Consider the following 21,344-nt stretch of genomic DNA (forward strand, 5'->3'; position numbering starts at 1 on the left):
ATTGCTCAGCATGGAGCCTGGCACATACCAGTTCCTATATAAATATTAACTATTATTATGTGATGGACAGTATTGAAGTCAAAGTATATATCCCTTTCTTTTATTAACAAAAAGTAAAGTACAAAAAATGGGAAATGACATCCTCCAAGTTTCAATGGCTCTATTAAATGCTTTTGTATAACTTTTAAAATGGGAAAACAATGGAGAGTAGACTGAAGAGGTTCTTATTTGGGAAAGAAGGGATGTGCCAAAATAGAACACACACACACACACACAAAGACACTGGATTTAGGGAACTATATGATCAGAGTTTGGTGCCTACCTATTATGTGCACACTTGGTTAAATTATTAATTATTTTCCTTCTCTGGGCTTCAGTTTCCTTATCTATCAAATGAGAAGATTGGACTGGACGATTTTTAAAGGGCTATGCCAGTGGATCCTTCTAGCTCTAAAGCTTGTAGTTAAATACCAGTTGAGCAGAGCTTAAGCATTAGGATGAGAGGCTTCTATTGCATAGAAAAGAGTGCTGGTTCTGAGCCACAGGAGTGGTTGAGTTCTGTGTGGGAAGGCATGTGGGGAAATTGACTGCTTCTAGAAGGAATTGGGAAGAAAAAAGTGAGATTTTGCCTCACCATATTTTTCATTGGGAAGCGATAGCAAGGTGGTTAGGAGAACATCAGTGAGATAATTTGTTTTCTTCAGAGAGACAGTAAAATAAATAGAGATAGAGCCAGGAAAGATAGAATGGAGACCAAGAAAATGCAGTGGCAGAGAAATCAAGAGATGAAATGCATTTAGTGCATGATGTCCTATTATAGGAATCTTGGGATGCTATCTGGGCCTCTGACTCCTAGGCTGCTCAGAATACATCCTTCTGCTCTCCAAACCCTAGCTCTATTTCCTAATTTGATGAAATCTTGACTCTTTCAAGGTCTGGAGAAGAGCTAAGCTGTTGGGTTCTGGGAATTCATGGATTCCTTTTCCTAACAGCTGCCAATTTTCCTGAATCAGCATAATAGGATCCAGAATTCTGTCATCAAAAACCTCTTGGTTCACAGAATGCCCTCTGGGAGCTGTGTTTCTTGATCTCTAAACTGGGTGTACTATAGGGATGTGTGAATAACAGGGTTTGGAGAATCCCCCTTTAAGAATTCCATTTAATTCAATAAACATTTTTTTTAATGTTACCATGTGCCACACACTGGATGCTACAGAAAGTATAGGCCATAAAATTTTGATCTGGGAGATACCATAGGGATCACCTAGTCCAGCTTTCTCATTTTACATGGTGGGAACGGAATCCCAGGGAGATGGGGAGGAGAGGAAGTTACCAGGGAAACATGGCCTCAAAATTGGCCCTCAACCAGTTTTTTTTAATCTTCAGATATTAAAACTATTTGGCCCTTCCAGAGGTTATCTAGTCTAGCTCATTTCCCTCTTTTTTGGGCTTTCAAGTCTTCTTGGGTTGGGAGAGGTCAGTTGCAAATCTCTTTAGTGATTTTAATATAAACACTGAGGACTTTTTCTATTGACAAGGGAGTAGAGACTTTTGCTAATTCTTAGAAATATTGAAAAGTTATGAGGGAACCCTTTCCTTCATACCTTTTTTTTTTTTAACTCTTGCTTTCCGTTTTATAATTGTTATTAAGTATTGGTTCCAAGGCAGAAGAGTAGTAAGGACTAAGCAGTTGGGGTTAAGTGACTTACCCAGGGTCACACAGCTAAGAAGTATCAAGTCAGATTTGAACCAGGACCTCCCAATTCCAGGCTTGACCCTATCCATTGAACAACCTAGCAGCCTCTCCCTCCGTTCCCTGGGGACTTGGACACATTCTCATCCATCTCCTTCCAAGATGATTCCTATCTTTCTGAATAGTACCTCTTCTCCCAACCTTGAAAGGCTAATGAAACCCTTTCCCTTAACTTGCTCCTGGGCTCAAGAATAAACTGTAGGGTCTTACATATTTGGTGTCAGAAGACCTAGAATGATAATGATAATAATAATAATTAGCATTTATATAGTGCCTATTCTGTGCCAGGCAGTGTGCTAAGCACTTTACAAATATCTCATTTGATCCTCAAAACCATCCTGGGAAGTAGGCACTCTTATTAACCCCATCTTATAGTTGAGGAAACTGAGTCAGAGGTTAAACACTCCACTGTACCACCAGCTGTCTTGATCCCATCTCATTACTAGTTGTGGGACTATGGGCAAGTCATAATCCTCTCTGGGTTTCCATTTCATCCTCTGTAAAAGGAGAAAGTTGCATTAGTTTATCACAAGGAACTTTCCAACATTAAATCATGCTTGAGTTATGATCAAGACTGTGGGATGCTAATATTGTATAGTAGTAGTAGAAGCTCTGATCAGGCCCAAAAGGTGGGAATTTTAGTCCTGGTTCTGACATTTATCCTGGGTAATAAGTGTGTACATTTATATAGTTTTTAAATGCTTACTTTCTGCCTTAGTAACTCTAAGACAGAAAGGTAAGGGTTAGGCATACAGGGTTAAATGACTTGCCCAGGGTCACACAGACAGGAAGTATCTGAGTTCAAATTTGAACCCAGGTCTTTCCAAGGGCTACACATTTATTAGCTTGTCTGAGCATCAATTTCTTCATCTATAAATGAGCATAATCATTGCATTACATACCTCTCTAGGTCCTTGTAAAGAAAACACTTTGTAAACCTTTAAAGTATCATATAATAACTATTGTTCGTCTTGTCATTGTTCTTTTTTTTTTACCCTTCGTCTCATCTTGTTCCATGAAATTCAGATTGAAATATAGGGGAGTGGAGAACAAGTAGCTGACTTGCTTCTTTTACACATAGTATTCTGCAAACTATTAAACAGTCATGTATTAAGTGCCTGCTCTGTGCCAGGCATGATATTAAGAGCCAGAGAGACATAGAAAGGTAAAGGACAGCCCCTGCTCTGAGGTCACAGTCTTATGAAGGGGGCAGTATGCAAGCTTTATGTACAGATGATATAGACAGAATAAATTGGGGTTAGCTTCAGAAGGAAGGCACTAGATTTAAGGAGGATTGAGAAAAACTTGCTGTAGAAGATGGATATCAGCTGGGACTTGAAGGAAGCCTAGAGCTGGAGATAAGAAGGGTTGAGAGTTCCAGGCAGGAGGAACAGCCAAGTGAAAACATTCAGAATTGGGAGATGGAGCATCTTGTTTGAGGAATAGCCAAGGAGGCTAGTGTCACTGATTTGTAGACTAGACAGAAGGAAGTAAGGTATGAAAAGACTAGAAAGGTTATAGGGGCCAGGAGGTTTTCCAGAACTTTGAAAGCCAAACAGAAGATTTTGTAATTGGTCTGAGAGGTAATAAGGAGCCACTGGAATTTATTTAAGAGGGGGTAAAGGGTGATATGGTCAGACCTGTGACTTAGGAAGATCAATTTGACAGATGAGCAAAGGCTGGAATGTAGTAAGGAGGGAAAAGAGACAGGGAGCCAAACCAGCAGGCTTTTTAGTCTCAAGTCTCAAGATGTGAGGAGATGAGGGTGTTGGTAGTGACAGAGGAGAAAAGGGGATGAGGTGCAGGAGATCTCATTAAGGTAGAAACTATAAGATTTGATAACTGGTTGGATGTCAGGGTTGTGAGAGAGTATTTGAGAGATCAAGGATGTGAGCCTGGACAAGTGGGAGGGTGGTAAAATGGTACCCTTGAACAGTGATCGGGAAGTTAGGAATTGGGGAGCATATGGACCAAATGACTTTTTTGCAATTGAATTAAAGTTTGAAGCTGTTGCTTGAAAGCATCTTCAGGATAATGCCAATAGCAGAAAGGACATCAGAATGACAGAGATGACATGTACTTTAGTTCCTACATGGTTTTGATTTCTTCTTTTATGTGTTTATATCATGAAAGTTTCAGGCATTATTATAATTCTATAGAGTGACTCCTATTAAAAAATCTTAAGTCTCCACAGATCCGTGTTATGTCTGGGCCCAGTCATAATCATATTTATGATTATGCTGTTTGTTTAATCTTGAAAAAATCAGTCCTACTTGAACTGGGCACAGTAATCCTGTGCTTGCTTTTCCTGGCTCAGAGGGCTATTGTGAAGAAAGCACTTTGGAGGATTAGAGAAATGAACAGTACTACAGGCCCCCACTCCTGCAGAACCCTTCTGCACCAAGTTGTCCCATGGATTCAACACCCTAAACCCCACTGACTGAAACTGCTTAAAGGAGGAGCTGCTCACAGCTTTTCTCTCAGAGTGACATTTGGTGAAGTCTCCAGCAGTTACAGTTTAAAAAAAATCTTACCTTTAACACACTTAGTGACACCCCTCCCCCCAAAATAAATTAATGAAAACTGTTGCATTGGTGATGATGAGAAAGACACTTTCTGGAGAGAGACTCTGCCAAATAATAATAATAATGTTTATAATGTGCCATGCTTTCCAAGGAATTTGACAAATATATCATTTTGTCCTCATATCAATCCTGGGAAAGTAGGTGCTATTGTTATCATTCCCATTTTTCAATCGAGGAAACTGAGACAGATATTGAGCAGGAGTTGGGGAAGTAAGGGGAGGGAGTGTTTTCCTTCTGAGGCTTCAGGACTCAAGCTTCTAGCTGGAAATCTAGAGAATGCTAGAAGATAGGGAATTGTTTCTTCTTGGAAGGTCACCTGGGGACAAAAATCCTAGGCCTTAATCCTTCAGTAATTGATTGTTTCTGGATTTGCTTTCTTATTCTTTCTTTCTTACACTGTATTTTCTTTTACTTTAAGTCAAAAGAGCATGTATTACATACTTACTGTATGTAGGTGCTGGGGATTCTGATATAAAATAGGGCAGTAAATTGTCATGTCTTTTTTATTTTTCTATCGCCAAAGATAATGTTGATTCAATTATTGTTCCTTGCACTAAAGTTGATAGTTGGGAATGGAGAGGGTTTGAGTTGAGAGAAGAGGGAAGGGTATGCCTCCAGAGCAGATTGTTGGATGCTCATACCATACTAACTATACTTTGTTCTGAAGGTTAGTTGGATGGAAAGAAGAAGCATGGAGGGAGTGTTTGGGACCTGATAGAAAGGAAGGTGGGTAGGATCATTTGATTCTCAAAACTATTCTGGGAGTTAGAGACTATTATTCCCATTTCACACTTGAGGAAACTGAGGCAAACAGGGTTAGTGACACAGTCACTATATATATATATATATATATATATATATATATATAGCTAGTAAGTGTCTGAGACTAGATTTGAACTTAGTTCTTCCTCGATCCATGCCCAGGGCTTTGTCCACTGCCCCAGCAGCTGCCTCTGGAGGACAGTTGAGGTGAGGACTGACTTTACCATCCATTCAGTTTCTCAGTCCTCTTTGTATGCTGAGGACACAGCCTTAGATCTTCATTTTTAAGAGACTTTCATACCTTTTCTTACAGTAATCTGCCCTTCCCTTCTTTTTCTCATGATAAACACCTGATTCTCCTTTCCTTTCATCTTCATCATATTCCCTGACTCCATAAGCAGTGTTTTTTCTACCATGTCACACTGTATCCTGCTGTGCCGTTCCTTTGTCTCATACGCCTCGTGTCATTTTGTGTCCCCACAGGCCAGGATCAAGGGCAGAGGGGGATCACACACCTAGATGTGACCCTTCTCTGAAGGCAGGATGGTGCTGGACTCGGGGACCCAGGCCTATGAGCAGGCACCCCCTTCCCTCTCTGTCATCCCCCCCACTGTTTCTCGAGTGGGGAAGATATCAAAAAAGAATGGGCCACGACTGTACCCCTCTACCCGGCCACCTATGTCAGCCCCCAGCTCCCGGAAATCGTCCCTAGTCATCCCAGTAAACTCCAGACCCTCTGTGTCCCAACCATCTGGCCTGGCCTCTTCCCGCCCCAAGGTCCCAAGTTCGAAGTCTGAAATAAGACGATTCTCCTCAACCTCACTGAGTCATGGTCGGATTCGGCGTAGTGAGAGCACCTGCTCAGTTGGAGGGTACAGCAGCAAGGGATACCTCCGGGCTGCCACTTCCCTACCCCATATTGCTAAAAGCAAGGCAGAGGAAGCTCGAGCAATTAGCAAGAGCCCCTGCCTGCTGGTGGCCTTAAGACCCAACAACTTGGAGCAAGAGCGAGACCGGTTCTTTCAGTCAAGGTACACCTATAACCCGCAGTTTGAATATGAGGAGCCGATTCCTGCTGCCGTGTTGGAAAAGTACAATGAGGCCTCGGACAAGTTCATCCCCCAGGTCAGGGAGCCAGGGACGCCCCGCTGGGGCTCCCTGCCCCCGTCCCGGCCCCTTTCCCATTGGTTTGTCTGGCCCCTTCTCCCCGGTGTGGTGGGTTGTGTGGAGCTGGAAGGAGCTCCTGCTCTGTCTCCCCTTCTCTGCCTCTCCCCCATCCCCAAGCCCCTAGCAGCTTCTTTCCTGTCCAGCCCTTGTCCTGAGCCTTCCCTCCCTTTGCTCATCCCTGTCTTACCCTCAGCTTCATGCTGAATGACTGCCAGCCCTGTGGTCCAGGGGGAAGCCCAGGCTGAGGCCATGGCTAGGAAAAGGGTGACAGCCCCTGGCGGCGGGGTGTGTATGGCAGGCGGTGAGGATCATTGAAGCGGTCCTGGAGAAGTATGGCACCTATGAGCAATTCGAGGCAAGCACGGGAGGCCAGCTGCTGACCAAGTGCCAGATCTGGTCCATTGTCCGAAAATACATGCAGAAGGAGGGTTGTTCCGGAGAGGTGAGCTGGAGGATGAGCCGCGGGAGGGCCTGGATACTCACTGGACTAGTCCATCCAAAATGCGGGTGTCCCAGAGAGCAGAGGTTTGGCGGGGAGGCCTCATTGGGTCCACGGGGACTCCACCTCCAAGTCCTTGTTACTCACCCTGAGTTATGGGGAGCGCTCAGGCCCCTCTCTGCCTTCCCCCCTCAGGTGGTGGTGCAGCTGAGTGAGGACCTGCTGTCCCAAGCAGTGATGATGGTGGAGAACAGCCGCCCTACGCTGGCTATCAATCTGACTGGGGCCCGCCAGTATTGGCTGGAGGGGATGTTGCGACATGAGATAGGTCAGGATGAGGGGCTGACCCTCCAGGCTAGCAGGAATATTGTGTCGGGGATAGAGAAGGCCTGCACTGGTCCATGGGAGGGGGGAAGGAGGGCAGAGGGAACAGACCCAAAGGGGAAACTGGGAGATGGGGAGCCCTGGAATGGAGGCAGAGGCTTTGGGGGGAGGTGGAGCTGGGTAGAGGCTGGGTATAACTGGGATCGTGGGGGAGGGATCTGGGGGAGAAGTCTGTGGCCCAGTAATCTCACTCCCTTTATTTCTTCCCCTCCTTCCCTGAGGACGGTCCCTCCCAGGAATGAACAGCTTCCCTCATCCCTCTTACTCACAGAGGTAGGCAGGCAGAGCCCTTCCTAAGGGCCCATTTTCTCCTCTGCCAGACCATTCTCACCCTTCTGGGCCTTACCCTCTTCTCACTAACTTTTTCTCTGGCTTCTTCCCCATCTCATTCGGCTGGAGGCAGGGGATACTGAGATCCGACCTGGAGCTAGAGGAGAACCCAGGTGTCCCACCTGCTTGGCTAGAGCCCCCAACCCTTCTTGATTATAGAATAGCCATGGTTTTCTCATGCCCTCTTCCCTGCTCCTCTCCCCCACAAAAAGCTCCTCTGGAGGATATAGGAGGAAGCTCCCAGAGGGTCAGGGCTGGGGATGACTCCATGGTGAGAACCATCCTGGCCAGGCTGGCCATGCACATAAAACTTCTTTGTGGAGTGAGTGGAAAAGGAGGAGTATTTCTTCTGTGAATTGGGTGGGGATGGATGGGGCCTCTGCCTGGGTTCACTAATCACTTTTCCTTTCCTTCTGTCTCTTCTCTTGAAGAATGCTGTCCTTCTGGACATGAGATGTCTGCAGAGAGACTGTAGCGGGTGGGGGCAGGATGAGCATGTCTGGGAGGGAGGGAGTGACGGTTTGTCATAAAGGCTTGGCAGAGTGTGCTGGGCTCACGACTGCCTCTCCATCATATATATCCGTGAATCTGTGTGAGTATGAGTGAGCGAGTGGTTCTTATGTGTGGCGAGTGTGGAGGTATGCAGGGGCTGAAGCTTGGCAGAGGGAGGGCTGTTGTCTGCATTACTTCTGGGGGAAGCTGGGGAGGGGGCTTTCCTTGGGCTGTGGCCCCCAGCCCTCCTTTTTCCCTCCCCGCAGGCACTCATTACCTTCGATTTATCAATAACACTCAGCAGCCCTGGAGCACCTCCGATGGCCGGCGGCAGTATGGGCTGCGGCCTGCCAACCCCACGGAAGAGGGGCTGGCCAGCCTGCACAGTGTGCTTTTCCGAAAACAGCCCTTCCTGTGGCGGGCAGCCCTGCTGTACTACACTATCCAGCGTGCGGCTCTGATGTCCTTTCGCCAACTTTTCCAAGACCTTGCTCAGTATGTACAGGACACATCGGTGCGTTGGGAGTACTGCGTGCGGGCCAAACGTGGCCAGACGGACACTTCCAAGCCTGGTGAGGTTCCCTGGAACCTCTGTTTGTGTTCCTTAAGTACCTCATGCTTCTAGAATATAGAATATGAGAGCCAGAAGGGCCCTTTATAGATGGGGAAACTGAGACCCACAGAGGAAAAGTGAGTTGCCCAGGATCACACATTGAGTTTGTAGCAAAGATGAGACAAAAACCCCGGTCCCCCTGTCCCTATCCAACCCATTCTCTAAGCTCCAGTTCTCAAATCTCTCAAAAATCTCAAATCCTCCCCCATTTCCCTCTGGTTACAAGCAGGTCATATTCCCAAAATTCATTTTATAAATGGGTTGCATAGAACTCATGCCACCTCTTCTGGCAAAATGCTACACACAAGGTTTAGGCCTGGGCTCTGCTGCTACTAACTCACATGATGTTCAGCAACTCTTTGTGGCCCTGGTCTCTTCATGTGTAAAATAATTATTATAGTTGAGAGAGAAAGCTCGTGACTTGTAAATCTGTTGAGAGGGAGCCATAGAGGTATCACTGTCCTCATTTTACAGAGGATTAATGTGAGTCACAGAAGGACAAAGTCACCTTTTCCTAGCTGAAAGGATCTGGTGGGCACCATGCAGTACTCTGGAGTGAACTATAGCATGGGGGAGGTGATCTCCAAGATACCCTCTGACTAAAACTGGTCCATCTGGGATGAGCTAACTGCTTTAAGGCCTGACAAGTCAGGTGGACTTCCCTAAAGGTCTAGGCAGGAGGGTCCTGACTTTCCCAAACTTGGTGGAGACAGAAAGGGAGGGAGGAGCTGACAAAAACAGGGGCTGGCCCTGGCTGGGATGTTTGTTAGCTGTGGACGGTGTACCCTGGGCGATCTAATGAGGCAGGGCCTCTCACTCACTCAGTCCTCCTCGTTTGGGGATGGTAAGACAGGGAGTTGGGGCTTGAGTAAGAAGAGCCTGGTATGTCCTTATCCCAAAGAAAAATGTGAGAGAGGACATGTGGTGAGGCCCCAGAGAATGCCTAATGTACCTTGCCCACTTTGGGGGGCTGGCAGCATCAGTGCCAAAGCTCAGAGCCCTCAAACTCAGGCATGGCCTGGGCACTCCACTCTTCATCAGTCCACCTGACCTCCTTCTGGACCTTTTTATTTTCTTGTCAAGATTGCTTGGATGCCTGAGGACTTCCATCACCAAGCTACCCATATTTAAAGGCCTGTCATGCAGAGGAAAGGTCACACAAATTCTGTTTGGCCCCATGGAGCAGTGAGCAGATGTTACACAGACAGATTTTGACTCATATCATAAGATAAACTGAAGGGGTCTCTAGATGGCTCAGTGAATAAAGAGCCAGGCCTGGAGATAGGTCCTGAGTTCAGATTTGGCCTCTGACATTTCCTAGATGTGTGACCCCTGGGCAAGTCACTTAAGCCCAGTTGCTTGACGTTTACTGCTCTTTTGCCTTGAAACTGATCCCTAGATTCCAAGGTAAGAGTTTTAAGAAAAGAAGAAAAAAAAGAAAAAGAAAAAAAGGTTAAACTGTTGAATGATGAAGACTGTCCAAAAGTAGACATGGGCTACCCCATCTTCAAGCTGAAGACTGGAAGGCCCCTTCTCAGGGATATTGGAGAATGGATTTTTACTCAGATAGGAGTTAGACTAGACTTTGGAGGTTCCTTCCTGTTGAGATTCTGGGCTTGAGTGCCTTCCCATTCCCACAACAGCAGGAGTCTCTGAGTCTCTTTACACCCTTACAGGCTGTTTCAGTAAGGACCAGGTGTACTTGGACGGCATCCTCCACATCCTCCGGCACCGACAGTCTATTGATTTCCATATGCTGACTGCTTTGGGCAAGGTGAGGCTGGCCCCTTGGGAGGGGGCTCTATCTTCTCCCCTCTGGGCAGCCCAGGGGCATGTCAGTGTCCAGCACCTTCCCTGGATCCCTGGGTCAGGACCCAGACCAGTCCTAGCATCAGTCGAGTGGGCCTGGTGAGTATGTCTGAAGCTTGTCTGGGTGTCACTGGCTCTCAAACCAGAGAGAGCTGCTAGATCCTAGTGCAGAGAACCAGAGGATGAGGGTCCAAGTGCTAAATGAGCCATGGTCTAGACCAGTGATTCCCAAAGTGGGCACCACCGTCCCCTGGTGGTTGTTGCAGTGATCCAGGGAAGCGGTGATGGCCACAGGAGCATTTATCTTTCCTATTAATTGCTATTAAAATTAAAAAAAAATCATTTCCAGGGGGCTAAGTAATATTTTTTCTGGAAAGGTGGTGGTAGGCCAAAAAAGTTTGGGAACCGCTGGTCTAGCGAGACAACAGGAGGCAAGTCTCTTGGCTCTTTCCTCCAGGGTGACCAAGGTCCCTATGATCCTCCCCCTCCAGATCTCTTATGAGGACGTGAATCTGCTTCAGGCCCATGGAAAGCTGGAAAAGACGCGCATCCCTCACTTCATGCAGGACTTGACACGTTACCACCAGCAGCTGGAACACATCATCACCACCAACCGCTTGGATGATGCCCAGCTGGACAACCTGCTGCCAGAATGAAGAGCTGAGAGTGGGGGTCATGGGGTGGTGGGGTGACTGGTCAGCTGGCTGGCCAGGGATCAGAGGAAAGGAAGATCTTGGGTCAGCTTGACCAGTAATGGACAGTAGCATGGCAAACCCTTCCATGCCCTAGCTATTGGACAACCTGGGGTAATGGCTGCATAATATATGCTAGAGGCCCCTCTGGTAGGGAGCCGTAGAGTCTGTCTTCCAGCTTAGAACAGGAGGGGAATTCCTCCTAAAAGATCAGAAAATATAAACTGAGGCTGCCCTATTGAATAGAATGAAGACATTCCAGCAGGGATGAAAACTTGCCCTGGCTTAGTGGGAAGGGGGGAAGGAGCTAGCTTTGAAAGAGGGTGTGCCTGTGGGGAAGGAGAATGGGGGGTGTGCGTGTGTATGAGGGGTGGGAGGGAGGGGGTGACTCCTTATGCATGAGACAAGTTCAGTAGAATTCTGGGATCTCAGTTAACTCTTCACCTTCAATCCTGTACTCTTCCCCCTCTGCTGGCAGGGGCTGACACCCTCCCTCAAACAGCAATTCTAGCCTTTTGGTGCTCTTAGCCCCCTTGATGTCTACCTCTTGCTGGGCTTTCGTGAAAGACAAAATGTCCGTGTTTCCCTTACCTAGCCAAGGCCCCAGTATTGCTGCTCCCCTTGTGGGTGTACCCTCTCTCCTCCCTCTTACACTCTCCTATATGCCCTTCCACACTTTGCTGTCTGACTCCAGGTCTCCTCTTTCTCCCAGTGCCCAGCATTTGCACTTCCCCAACCTCCTGCCCATATAATATATTCAATGAAATAATTGAAAGGGCAAGAGAAGAATGGAGTAGATAGGGATGGGATGCTGCCCCTCTGATCCATGGACCCCAGCAATTCAAGTATTTACTAAATATCCTCCATGTACAAGGTCCTGTGGCCATCCCTGAGGGTAGATAGATGAGAAAGAAGGGTCCCTGGCCTTAGCCTAATAAGGGAGCTGTGACATGCAGACACAAGGGACTAGGTGAGATGCGAGAGGGGCACAGGATGGATCTGAAGACGTGGTGAAGGCCAGTAGTGGCAATGGTTTCTGTCATTCTTACCTCTCTGGGTCACATAACCTGGCTGGGAGAGGTGTCCAGGGAATGATGCTGTGTGCTCTTTGCTCCTCTTCCCCTTGCCCTTTTCCTGCTGCTGCCTCAGGCTTAAGGGGAAGTTGCAGAGTTCTCTCTCCTAGCAGAGTTGTGTTGTTCCCATTTTCCCAACACATACTTAATTTTAGGGGAAAGTTTATGTGAGTCCCAAGAATATATCTTGTGGGGTAGGTCACTGTCCTGAGGCGTTATGGAGAGCCTGACCTGTGTCCTTGAGCCCTGGTTTGATGAAAAGTTGACTCCTAGCCTCAGAGCTCCTTATTTTTAGAGGCAACCCAGCCTCATCTCTCTGTTTTTGAGTTTATGCTTAGGCCTGGGTTTTAGCAGTGCTTAACAGGTCTGTGGTAGTACATTTGTGAACTAGACAAAGTTGGTGAGTGGATAACACTATAATTGGATGACTTTTGGACCTTTTGGATACTGAACCCAAAAGGGAATTGATGGATCTGTGGCAGCTTGGAGAGGCATATCTAGGGGCCAAAGCAGGTCTTGGTCCTCGGCCCCATTTTGGTACTTTTTAATCAATTATCTGAATGAAGGCAGTCAATTGTGGATAATGTAGAGAGGGATAATTAATGTATGGGTGATAGAATCAGGATAGCAAAAGGCTCAGACAGGCTGAAACTAATGGTGGAATTGTTCATGGATTCATCTGTGCAAAATCCTGTGCTGGAAGCTGGGGCTATTAAGATGAAAAACTGCCAGTGAGGTGCTCCCAGTCTGATGGTGGCAGGAGATGAAGGGAAAGTCTTCGTCTGATCTATTTATTTATTTATTTATTTATTTATTTTGCACATTTTACCTCACAGGGTGCTTGTGAGGAAGCACTAGGTCTTCACTTGTTACGGAGATGGGGGCATTGATGCATTGAGGATGTTCCTGACCACCTCTGTGATGCTGTCCAATTCTTCTGAGACTTAGTTCCCTCTTCTGTAAACTGAAAGGATAATGTTTTAGGTCTATGAGTTTTAGAATATGCTCAGACTTTGGGCACTCTGTTCAGATACAGAGGCCGATGGTGGCTTTGGAGAGTGTCAGCAACTAGCCCCCATTTTGATGTAATTAGCCCAGAGTATTAACCCACATGAATATAGTATTTATATTGCTTTCTTCCTAATCATCCTGGAAGACAAGGAATAAGAATAGCACCCCCATTTTAGGGATGAATGGGAATGGAAGCAGTATATCGGATTTGTATCCAGGCCCAAATGGGGAAAGTGAGCTCCAAGTCTATTCACTGTGTCAGAAGCAGGACTAGAATTCCTTCCACCCCTCTACAGTCACAGCCATCACCAAAGCAAACATTGCATGTTGCCTTTTTTTTCATAACATTTTCCAGCTCAGAGGTGTCTGTGGTATTTGTGTTGATCTGATTTCCTTTGGACATATGTTAGAAGATGGGCAGGAGACCACTGAAACAATGGTTTGGATTTTGCCTTGGACCCCATCTCCAAGACCCCAAGCCATCTCCATCCTGGCTTGACTTGATCAGTAATTTCAGCTGGGCCCCTTGGCTGTGCCCTTCATGTTCTCAGTGCTGCTAATAGTTGAGTTATTGCTGGGACTCTTGGCCCTGTGAAAACAGGCCTCGAGCCCCATTTCTGTTGCCCTCCTTTGTGTACCTCACCAAAAATTGCCTTTTTTTTTTTTTAAACCATTTCCCCTCCCCTTCACAGAAACCTAAAATAGTGATCAGACTATCCAGGAGCTCTGGTCACTACTGATATTTTAACCCCATCTGGAAGAAGCCTGACCTATGGCTGTGGGTACTGGTTAGACTTCAGGAATTGCTTGTTTCAGGGACTTGGAGAAGGGAGCCTCTACTGTAGTCCCTTGGTGAATGTAGGCCCTTCTCAGCATCTGTTTGCTCATCTGTAGAACAAGGGCTTTGGACAAGGCCCCTTCTGCCTCTGAAATCCAATGATCCTCCTCTCCCAAAGGCAGGTGGGGAGTGTGGAGCAGAGCCAAGTGGGTTGTTTCCCTGGAGGCTCATCTTGATGTCCCCCATAGACACTTCCTTCTACCCTGGGCCCATACAGCTACCCTAGCAAAGCCTGAATGCCTGGAGAGACTCCTATTGTTTACTACTATTCTAGATGAGGAGTGGAGGCTGAGGTGCTGTCTTGAGATTCACTTTAACTGAGCATATATTGTGCCCCTTTCACAGGTCAGGGTTGGAGGGACTATCCAGACTCTGTATATGTTGTCTGTAACTGAAAATGATTTTTCTCTCTACTTCCTTATTCCTCTTCCCAAAGAAAGGAGGGGCAAAAGGAGCTTTGGAATAAAATTATTTTTTATCCTACATGTCTTTTTTTTGGTTTTTAATGTTTCTGCAAATACCGTTTATTGTGACCTCACAGTCATTTCATCTGTACCTGTAGATCAAACCCACCCTTGCGGCAAAAACAATGATGAAGAAACATCTAAGGGAGTATTGGCAGTGCCTGTGATAGGCTCCCCAAGTGGTCCTCCACTTCTTTCCTGTGAAGGAGCTACTAATGTTACATGGAACCTTCACAGGGTTTTCTGTTATTCCAAGTCTGGCATCCTTCTAGTGCTGTCTTCATTAACATGGTTGTTGTAGTCATGGTGTGTTTTCTCTTAAATCCCATGTTTCTGAATACATTCATTATTTCTTATTGCATGATACTATTCCATTGCATTCATAGATCATAGTTTGTTCAGCTACTTTCCAGTTTATGGGCACTGGCCCTCTGTCACTCTAGAGGGCAACGATGCTGCTTTGAATATTTTGGTGTATGTTGGAATATTTTCTCTGTCTTTGACTTTCTTGGGCCCTAGATCTACTAGTGAGTTTTCCTACATATCCCATTTCCTTTATCTCCAATATATCTTCCCCTACCTTCATTCCTCCTCCTATCACCTTATAATCACCCTAATATCCCCATTTATCTTTCTTTTGACCCAAACTGCATTTCTTTTGACCTTACTCAGATTATCAGATTATTTACCTTATTTTTTGATAACAGTACAAAGGTATACACTTTATACCTTTAAAGTACAAAGGTATACACTTTAGCTCCTTAAAAAAAAAAAAACCAATTAACAAGCATTTATTACATTTCTTGTGTGCCAGCACTGGGCTAAGCCATGGAAATACAAATGCAAGCAGGAAGATAGTCTTTGCCCTCAGGGAGCTTTCAGTCTAGTGATGGGAAGATGGGGATGGAAGGGGTAGCACCTCAAGGTAGAGAAATACTTGGGAATCAGGAGTGCGGCCTAGAAAGAAATGAAGACATGATGGGCCTTCTTAATATCCTTCTTAAAATACATGTCCTGGGAGAAACCAGCTACTTTGAGTCACCATGGAGCAGAGGATACTTCCAGAGTAAGAAGTCTTGGGGTGAGTGAACTCTCTGAATGAATAAATAGATTTCTGTGGAATGGTAGAGAAGGCCTGGAAAGCCAGGAATGCAGTTTGGAAATGAATTCCAAATTAACATCTGGAACAGCTGGTCTGCTTCAGAGTTCCACCACCAGTAAGAGTGTGCCTTCTCCAAAAATGACTTTTTCCATTTTTGATCATCTTTGCCAATTTCTATGGAATGTGATGAAACCTTGGAGTCATTTCAATGTACATTTCACTTATTAGTGACTCAGGATATGTTTTCATGTGGTTCTTTATATTTTGCAATTTTTCTTTTGAAAACTTTGTCCTTTGACCATTTATCTTGGCTCTGATCTTAGAAATGGGATTGGATAGAATCACTCATTTGAGAGGGAGAAGAATTGGGTAGTACAGGAGCCAGTCCTCTTCAAACACAAAGAAGGAACAGTCATTTAACCTAGGCAACTCAATGCCAGTTGCAGAGAAGATGCCAACCTACATTGATAAAAGATTATAGATTTAAATTTGGAAGAACCTTTAAGGCCATTGAGTCTAATCCCCTTCATTGTACAGATGAGGAAACTGAGGCAAATGGGGTTAAATAATTTGCAGATGGTTACAAGTGAGGCAGAATTTAAACTCTTCTTCCTGAGCCCAAGCCCAGTGCTCTATCCATTGACCCCTCTACCTTTCTTTTAATCCTTCCTTTCTGACTTAAAATCAATACCGTATATTGGTTCCAAAGCAGAAGAGTGGTAAGGGCTAGTCAATGGCGATTAAGTGAGTTGTTCAGGGTCACACAGCTAGAAAGTGTCTAGGTCAGATTTGAATTCATCTCTAGGCCTGGTTCTCAATTCACTAAGCCACTTAGCTGCCCTCTCCATAATTTGACAATTGTCTCTTCCCATATTTCCCTGTAGGTAGTGGGGTAAGATAATTCCAATCCCAGAAACATCCCAGCCATTGTGAGAGTCAGCAGGCCACTTCCCTAGGATTTAAAGGCTTCAACCTCACTAGGACCATTTTCTTTGGGTCTTTGGGATGGATCATTGCATAGAGAGGTGTGTACATTTGGGGGTCACCACTATTGGGGTGGGGAGAGCTCTTCCCCAAAATAAACAAAGGTGGAGGAATGAGTAAGGGATATGGTCAGGACCTACAAATTCACTAACTTCTTATCCCACCCTCCTTCATCTACAGCTCTGTGAAGAAGGTGTAGCTCAAATGGATCTTGGTTGAACTGGGACTGACATCAGATACCAGGAACCAGTTGGGCATAGGGAGAGTCAAAGACCAGGGACTACTAAATGTTTGTCAGTCGATGAGCCATTAAATGACTGCCATGAGCCAGGTACCAGGAGATGCGAAAAAGAGGAGAAAGTCAGTTTCCATCTCTGAGGAGTTCACACTTCAGAACTCGCTTCTAAGACCCCATCCTTCCATCCATACTTCCCACCATAACATGACTGGTCTGGAGCAGGTGAAGGCAAAGAGAGCTCCATGGAAGCTAAAGATATAGGGCTGAGGCATGGATGGCATAACAGCTAAGAAACAACTAGATGAATCTAGTCTAATGGCCCTCCCATCTTTTCCTAGGAAATTGAGTTTGTTCCTATTTTAGCCAGGTCTGGCTTACTTCATCTCTAAAAGAAGAGGTCTGGGAGTGATGTGGGGCACCTGTCAGGAAAGGAAGGCAAAGAGCACCTCTCTAGGGACCCCAATTAAAGGATGCGAAAGGATATTTAAGGCACACCTTATTTGGTGTGCCTTAAATATCCCCTCTGAAAGGCTTGGATCGCTCCTCATGAAAGCATCAATAAGTGAAATCTAAGCAATCTTAAAACTAGAAGGGGCTTTAGAGATTGCTATCTACAACCTAGTCATCTATAGTTGAGGAAACCAAGGCCCAGGGAAATATAGTAATTGGCCTAAGATCACACAACTAGAAAACTAGAGTGTTGGAACTAGAAAACAGATTTCCTGACCCATTTTGTTGCATATAAACTGGTAGAACAATTCAGTGGAGTTATGGGGATAGGGTGTGGGAAAAATCTATCGTTTGTGGAAAGGTAATAGGGAGTGGTGTCTCCTGTTGATGGTGGAGGTATGCTAGAGGTAGAGGTCATAAACCATGGTAAAGTAGCTGAATGACCAAAGTATTCAAAGGGAGAAGGGGACTTAAGGGGGAAAGGATTTTAAGACAGGTACTAAATTTATTGGGAAGAAAGAAATGTGATTTGAAGCTCCAGGAATGCCATTTATGAGGACATGAATGGAATGGACTACACGTTAAAGAAGGTGATTGCCAATTGAGGGTAGAAAGGAACTGAAAGAGGCAGTGGGGAAACAAGGAGTATACCCTATGTGTCAAGGAATGTGAAAGAAGAGGCAGTAAGCCTTGGAGCAAATGTAAGAGAGATGGTGTCTTCAAGAGAAAGTCAGGTTTCAGAAAGGCACCAAATGTTGGAAAGAAGAGGAAGAGGTGAGAGGAAGAGATTTTGGGTGGAGAGTTTTAACAGTAAGAAGAATTCCAGAGGATACAGGGAAAGGGGGCCAGAGGGTGAACTTATTTATGAGGGAGGAGGCAGAATGGCTGCTGATAGGTGCTGCCTTTGACTTTGATCCCACCCCCTCCCTCCACATACATTGATCTTGAGAAGCTCCCACTAGTCCCACCTACATGGCATGTTATCACCCTGTTAGGTGATAGGATGATTGGCCTGACTGGAATCCAAGACCCAATGGAGTTTGTGTTCTACTTGAAGTGAAGCTGCCCCCTTCTTTGTTGCCTCTTGGGCTGGATATCTGGTCATTCTTGTTCTTACTGGCTACGTACAATAGAAATATAATTCCAACCTTGAGAAATCACAACTGAGACTATGAGAAATGGCATGCTATGTCCCTTCCTTCTCTACAAGGAGATCCCTCTACTCTGAGCCCAGGCATAATGTTAGACTGAATTCATTCCTGGGGAGAACCTGGCCTGTAACAAGAGGGGTTCTGCTTCCTTCTCTCACATTCTTCAGGTCTTGATCTCCAACCGCCCGGGACAAATTTACTCGTAGCTTGGGTTATTAGCTATGATTCATTTCTAGATTTTCCAAAAAGATACTCAAAGTATAACCCATATGGGTAATTTATTCCTATATACAAACTATTTGTTAATTTAAAACACTCATATCTTGTATAAACAGAATGACTCAAAATGGTATTCAGCAGCTTAACTCATAATTACTATTACAGTGTACTGGGAATCTGAAAGTTCATCAAAACAGTTTGCAAGGCTGCTGATTGGGCATTTTGCATTTCACATCAGCTCTCTCTACTCTCCAAATAAACCCAGGACACGTCTGCTGGTAAAATGGCCAGGCACGCGCCCACTCTTTTCAGGAGCCGTCTTCTGGAAGAGCACTGAAGTCTGCTGGAGATGCCTCCTTTGCCACCATTTAGATCCAGCAAAATGGGATGATGCAGGATCTCTGGAACCCTGGAAGTCCAGGCCTAAATAAGTTCATCTCTGTGTAGATACTTGTTCACCCGAGATCAGGGAAAAAAATCCCCCAAAAGGCAGTTGAAATCCAGGTTTAGGCTTGCCTTGAAAGGACGTGTGTTTGGGGTGTTGTGTGCTGGTGGCCACATGGAGGTCAGAGTAGGCATTAGGGGGCACTGCTTCTTTTCTCTCCACCCTCACCTACTTAAGAAGCTTGAAGTGGTCCTGACGTGATCAGCAGCTGGAAAAGGAAGAGAGGCTGAGGGAAATGGTTGCTTCTTTTTAGATACCCACTGAGTCATCAGCCCTTCTGGCCCCTCAGCAAATAAGAAGACTCTCATCTCAGTTCGAAGCCAGGATAACTCACATGTGGCTGGAAACAAGCTCCCAAACTCCCATGTGGTCAGCCAGAAGTGGGAATGGCAAATCTGAACACGCTCCATGGATTGGTACCTATAGACCAATTCAATTCTACTTGTTCAGTCATTTCAGTCATGTCTGACTCTTTGCAAACCGATTTGGGGTTTTCTTGGTAAAGACACTTGAAGTAGTTTGCCATTTTCTCCTCCAGCTCATTTTACAGATGAGGAAACTGAGGCAAACAAGGTGAAGTGATTTACTCAGGGTAACCTGGTTGGTAAGTGTCTGAAAGCCAGATTTGAACTCGGGAAGATGAGTCTTCCTGACTTCAGGCATTAGACTCTCTCCACTCTGCCACCTAGCTGCCCCTCAACCCTTCTATGTAATATATAAGATCACTGAGATAACATGAGGCAATATGGTGGAAAGAACCCTGGAATTAGGTGTCCTGCTGCAAACTAACTGGGTGACCTCAAAGTGACTTAAATTCTCCCAACTTCAGCTTCCTTTTCTCTAAAATGGAAATCGTAATACTTGTACTACTCACCTCACAAGATTGTTATGACTGTATGACACCCACCGAGATAGGTGGAACCCAGCTGGCATTTTTCTGGTTTATTTGTATTTATTTTTATTAACTTGTTTATTTATTTTGGGGATCCAAGATTTTATTTTATTGGTTTCTTTCTGAAATTGCATACTAGTGAAAAAAGAGAGGTAAGAGGAAATTCCCAGGACAAAAGATGTTACAAGATGTTGCACTGAACAAGATGCTTTAAAAAGACAGAAATAGGGGCAGCTAGATGGTTCAGAAGAAAGAGGGACAGACCTGGAGAGGGAAGGTCCTGGGTTAAAATCTGGCCTCAGATACTTAATTGTGTGGCCCTGGTCAAGCCACTCAATCCCATCTAGCTAGCCCTTAGTACTCTTCTGCCTTGGAACTGGTAGTGGGTATTGATTCTAAGATAGAAGGTAAGAGTTTTAAAACAAACAAACAAAAAAAAAAAAGGACAGAGATGAGGAATAGGGTAAAAACCACCTAGAGAGTCAGGATAGACAATAACATAACCCACTATAGCAGGGTCTATAGACTAGAATGAAGCTGACTAATAGAACAGGAGCTTGAGATTTTGAGCGTAGACATACAATTCAGTCCTGTCCTTTGACTATTTATTCAGGCCTTGTTCTGAGGAAAAGGCTCTAGTAGATCTAACATTCTATTCCATTTCCTTCCTATTATGTGATCAGAAATGGAAAGGCCTTGGAAAGACTTATATGAACTGATACAAAGTGAATTGAGCAGAACCAGGAGAGCATTTAAAAAAGTAATAGCAATATTGTTTAATTATTGTGAATGAGTTAGCTATTCTCAGCAATACAGTGATCCAAAACAAACCTCAAGGACTCATGATGAAAAATCCATCTCCACAGAAAGAACTCAAGGAATCTGAATGCAGATGGAAACATACTATATTTCACTTCCTTTCTTCCTTTTTTAGTTAAAGTTCTCTTTCTTTTAAAAAAATTCTTTAGATCTGGCTTTATTTATGTAAAAAATGTTTTATAAATTTCCAACATTTTAAAAAGAATTTTAAGCCTCAAATTCTCTCCCTCCTTCCCTTCTCTATCTGAGATGGTTCCAGTTCTCTTTCACCAAATGACTAATATGGGAAAATGTTTCACATTATTACACTGTAAAATCTATATCAGATTGTTTGCCATCTCAGAAAGGGGGAGGGGAGGGAGGGAGAGAATTTGGCTCAATTTTTTAAAATGAAAGTTCAAAATTGTTTTTTACATGCAATTGTCGAAAAAAGAGAAAGGAGAGGAAAAAGAAAGCAGGAGAGAAAATAGAAAGAAGGAAGGATGGAAAAGGAAAGGAAGGAAGAAGGAACAGAAAAGAAGGAAGGAAAAGAAAAAAAAGAAGAAAGAAATAAAAAAGAAGGAAGAACCAAAGAAAGAAAAAAAGGAAGGAAGGAAGGGTGGGAGAGAGAGAAAGAGAGAGAGGAAGGAAGG

General features: G+C 44.9%; 1 protein-coding gene across 1 annotated transcript; it reads left to right on the forward strand.

The window, feature by feature from the left end:
- The first annotated feature begins 5,592 nt into the window (after window positions 1-5,592).
- KIAA0895L (KIAA0895 like) lies at window positions 5,593-11,264 on the forward strand. The gene is made up of 6 exons (XM_044663227.1): window positions 5,593-6,225; window positions 6,566-6,709; window positions 6,902-7,034; window positions 8,179-8,484; window positions 10,202-10,299; window positions 10,826-11,264. The coding sequence occupies exons 1-6, from the start codon at window positions 5,644-5,646 to the stop codon at window positions 10,988-10,990; spliced, it is 1,428 nt and encodes a 475-aa protein (XP_044519162.1). The 5' UTR covers window positions 5,593-5,643; the 3' UTR covers window positions 10,991-11,264.
- The last annotated feature ends 10,080 nt before the right edge of the window (window positions 11,265-21,344 follow it).

This window comes from Gracilinanus agilis, chromosome 2 (assembly GCF_016433145.1).
Source record: "Gracilinanus agilis isolate LMUSP501 chromosome 2, AgileGrace, whole genome shotgun sequence".
NCBI lineage: Eukaryota > Metazoa > Chordata > Mammalia > Didelphimorphia > Didelphidae > Gracilinanus > Gracilinanus agilis.

Coding starts and splice junctions, on each gene's coding strand:
- KIAA0895L (XM_044663227.1), top strand. CDS start 5,644: ATGGTGCTGGACTCGGGGACCCAGGCCTATGAGCAGGCACCCCCTTCC. Junction 7,035..8,178: donor GATGTTGCGACATGAGATAG/GTCAGGATGAGG, acceptor CCCTCCCCGCAG/GCACTCATTACCTTCGATTT. Junction 8,485..10,201: donor GACGGACACTTCCAAGCCTG/GTGAGGTTCCCT, acceptor ACACCCTTACAG/GCTGTTTCAGTAAGGACCAG.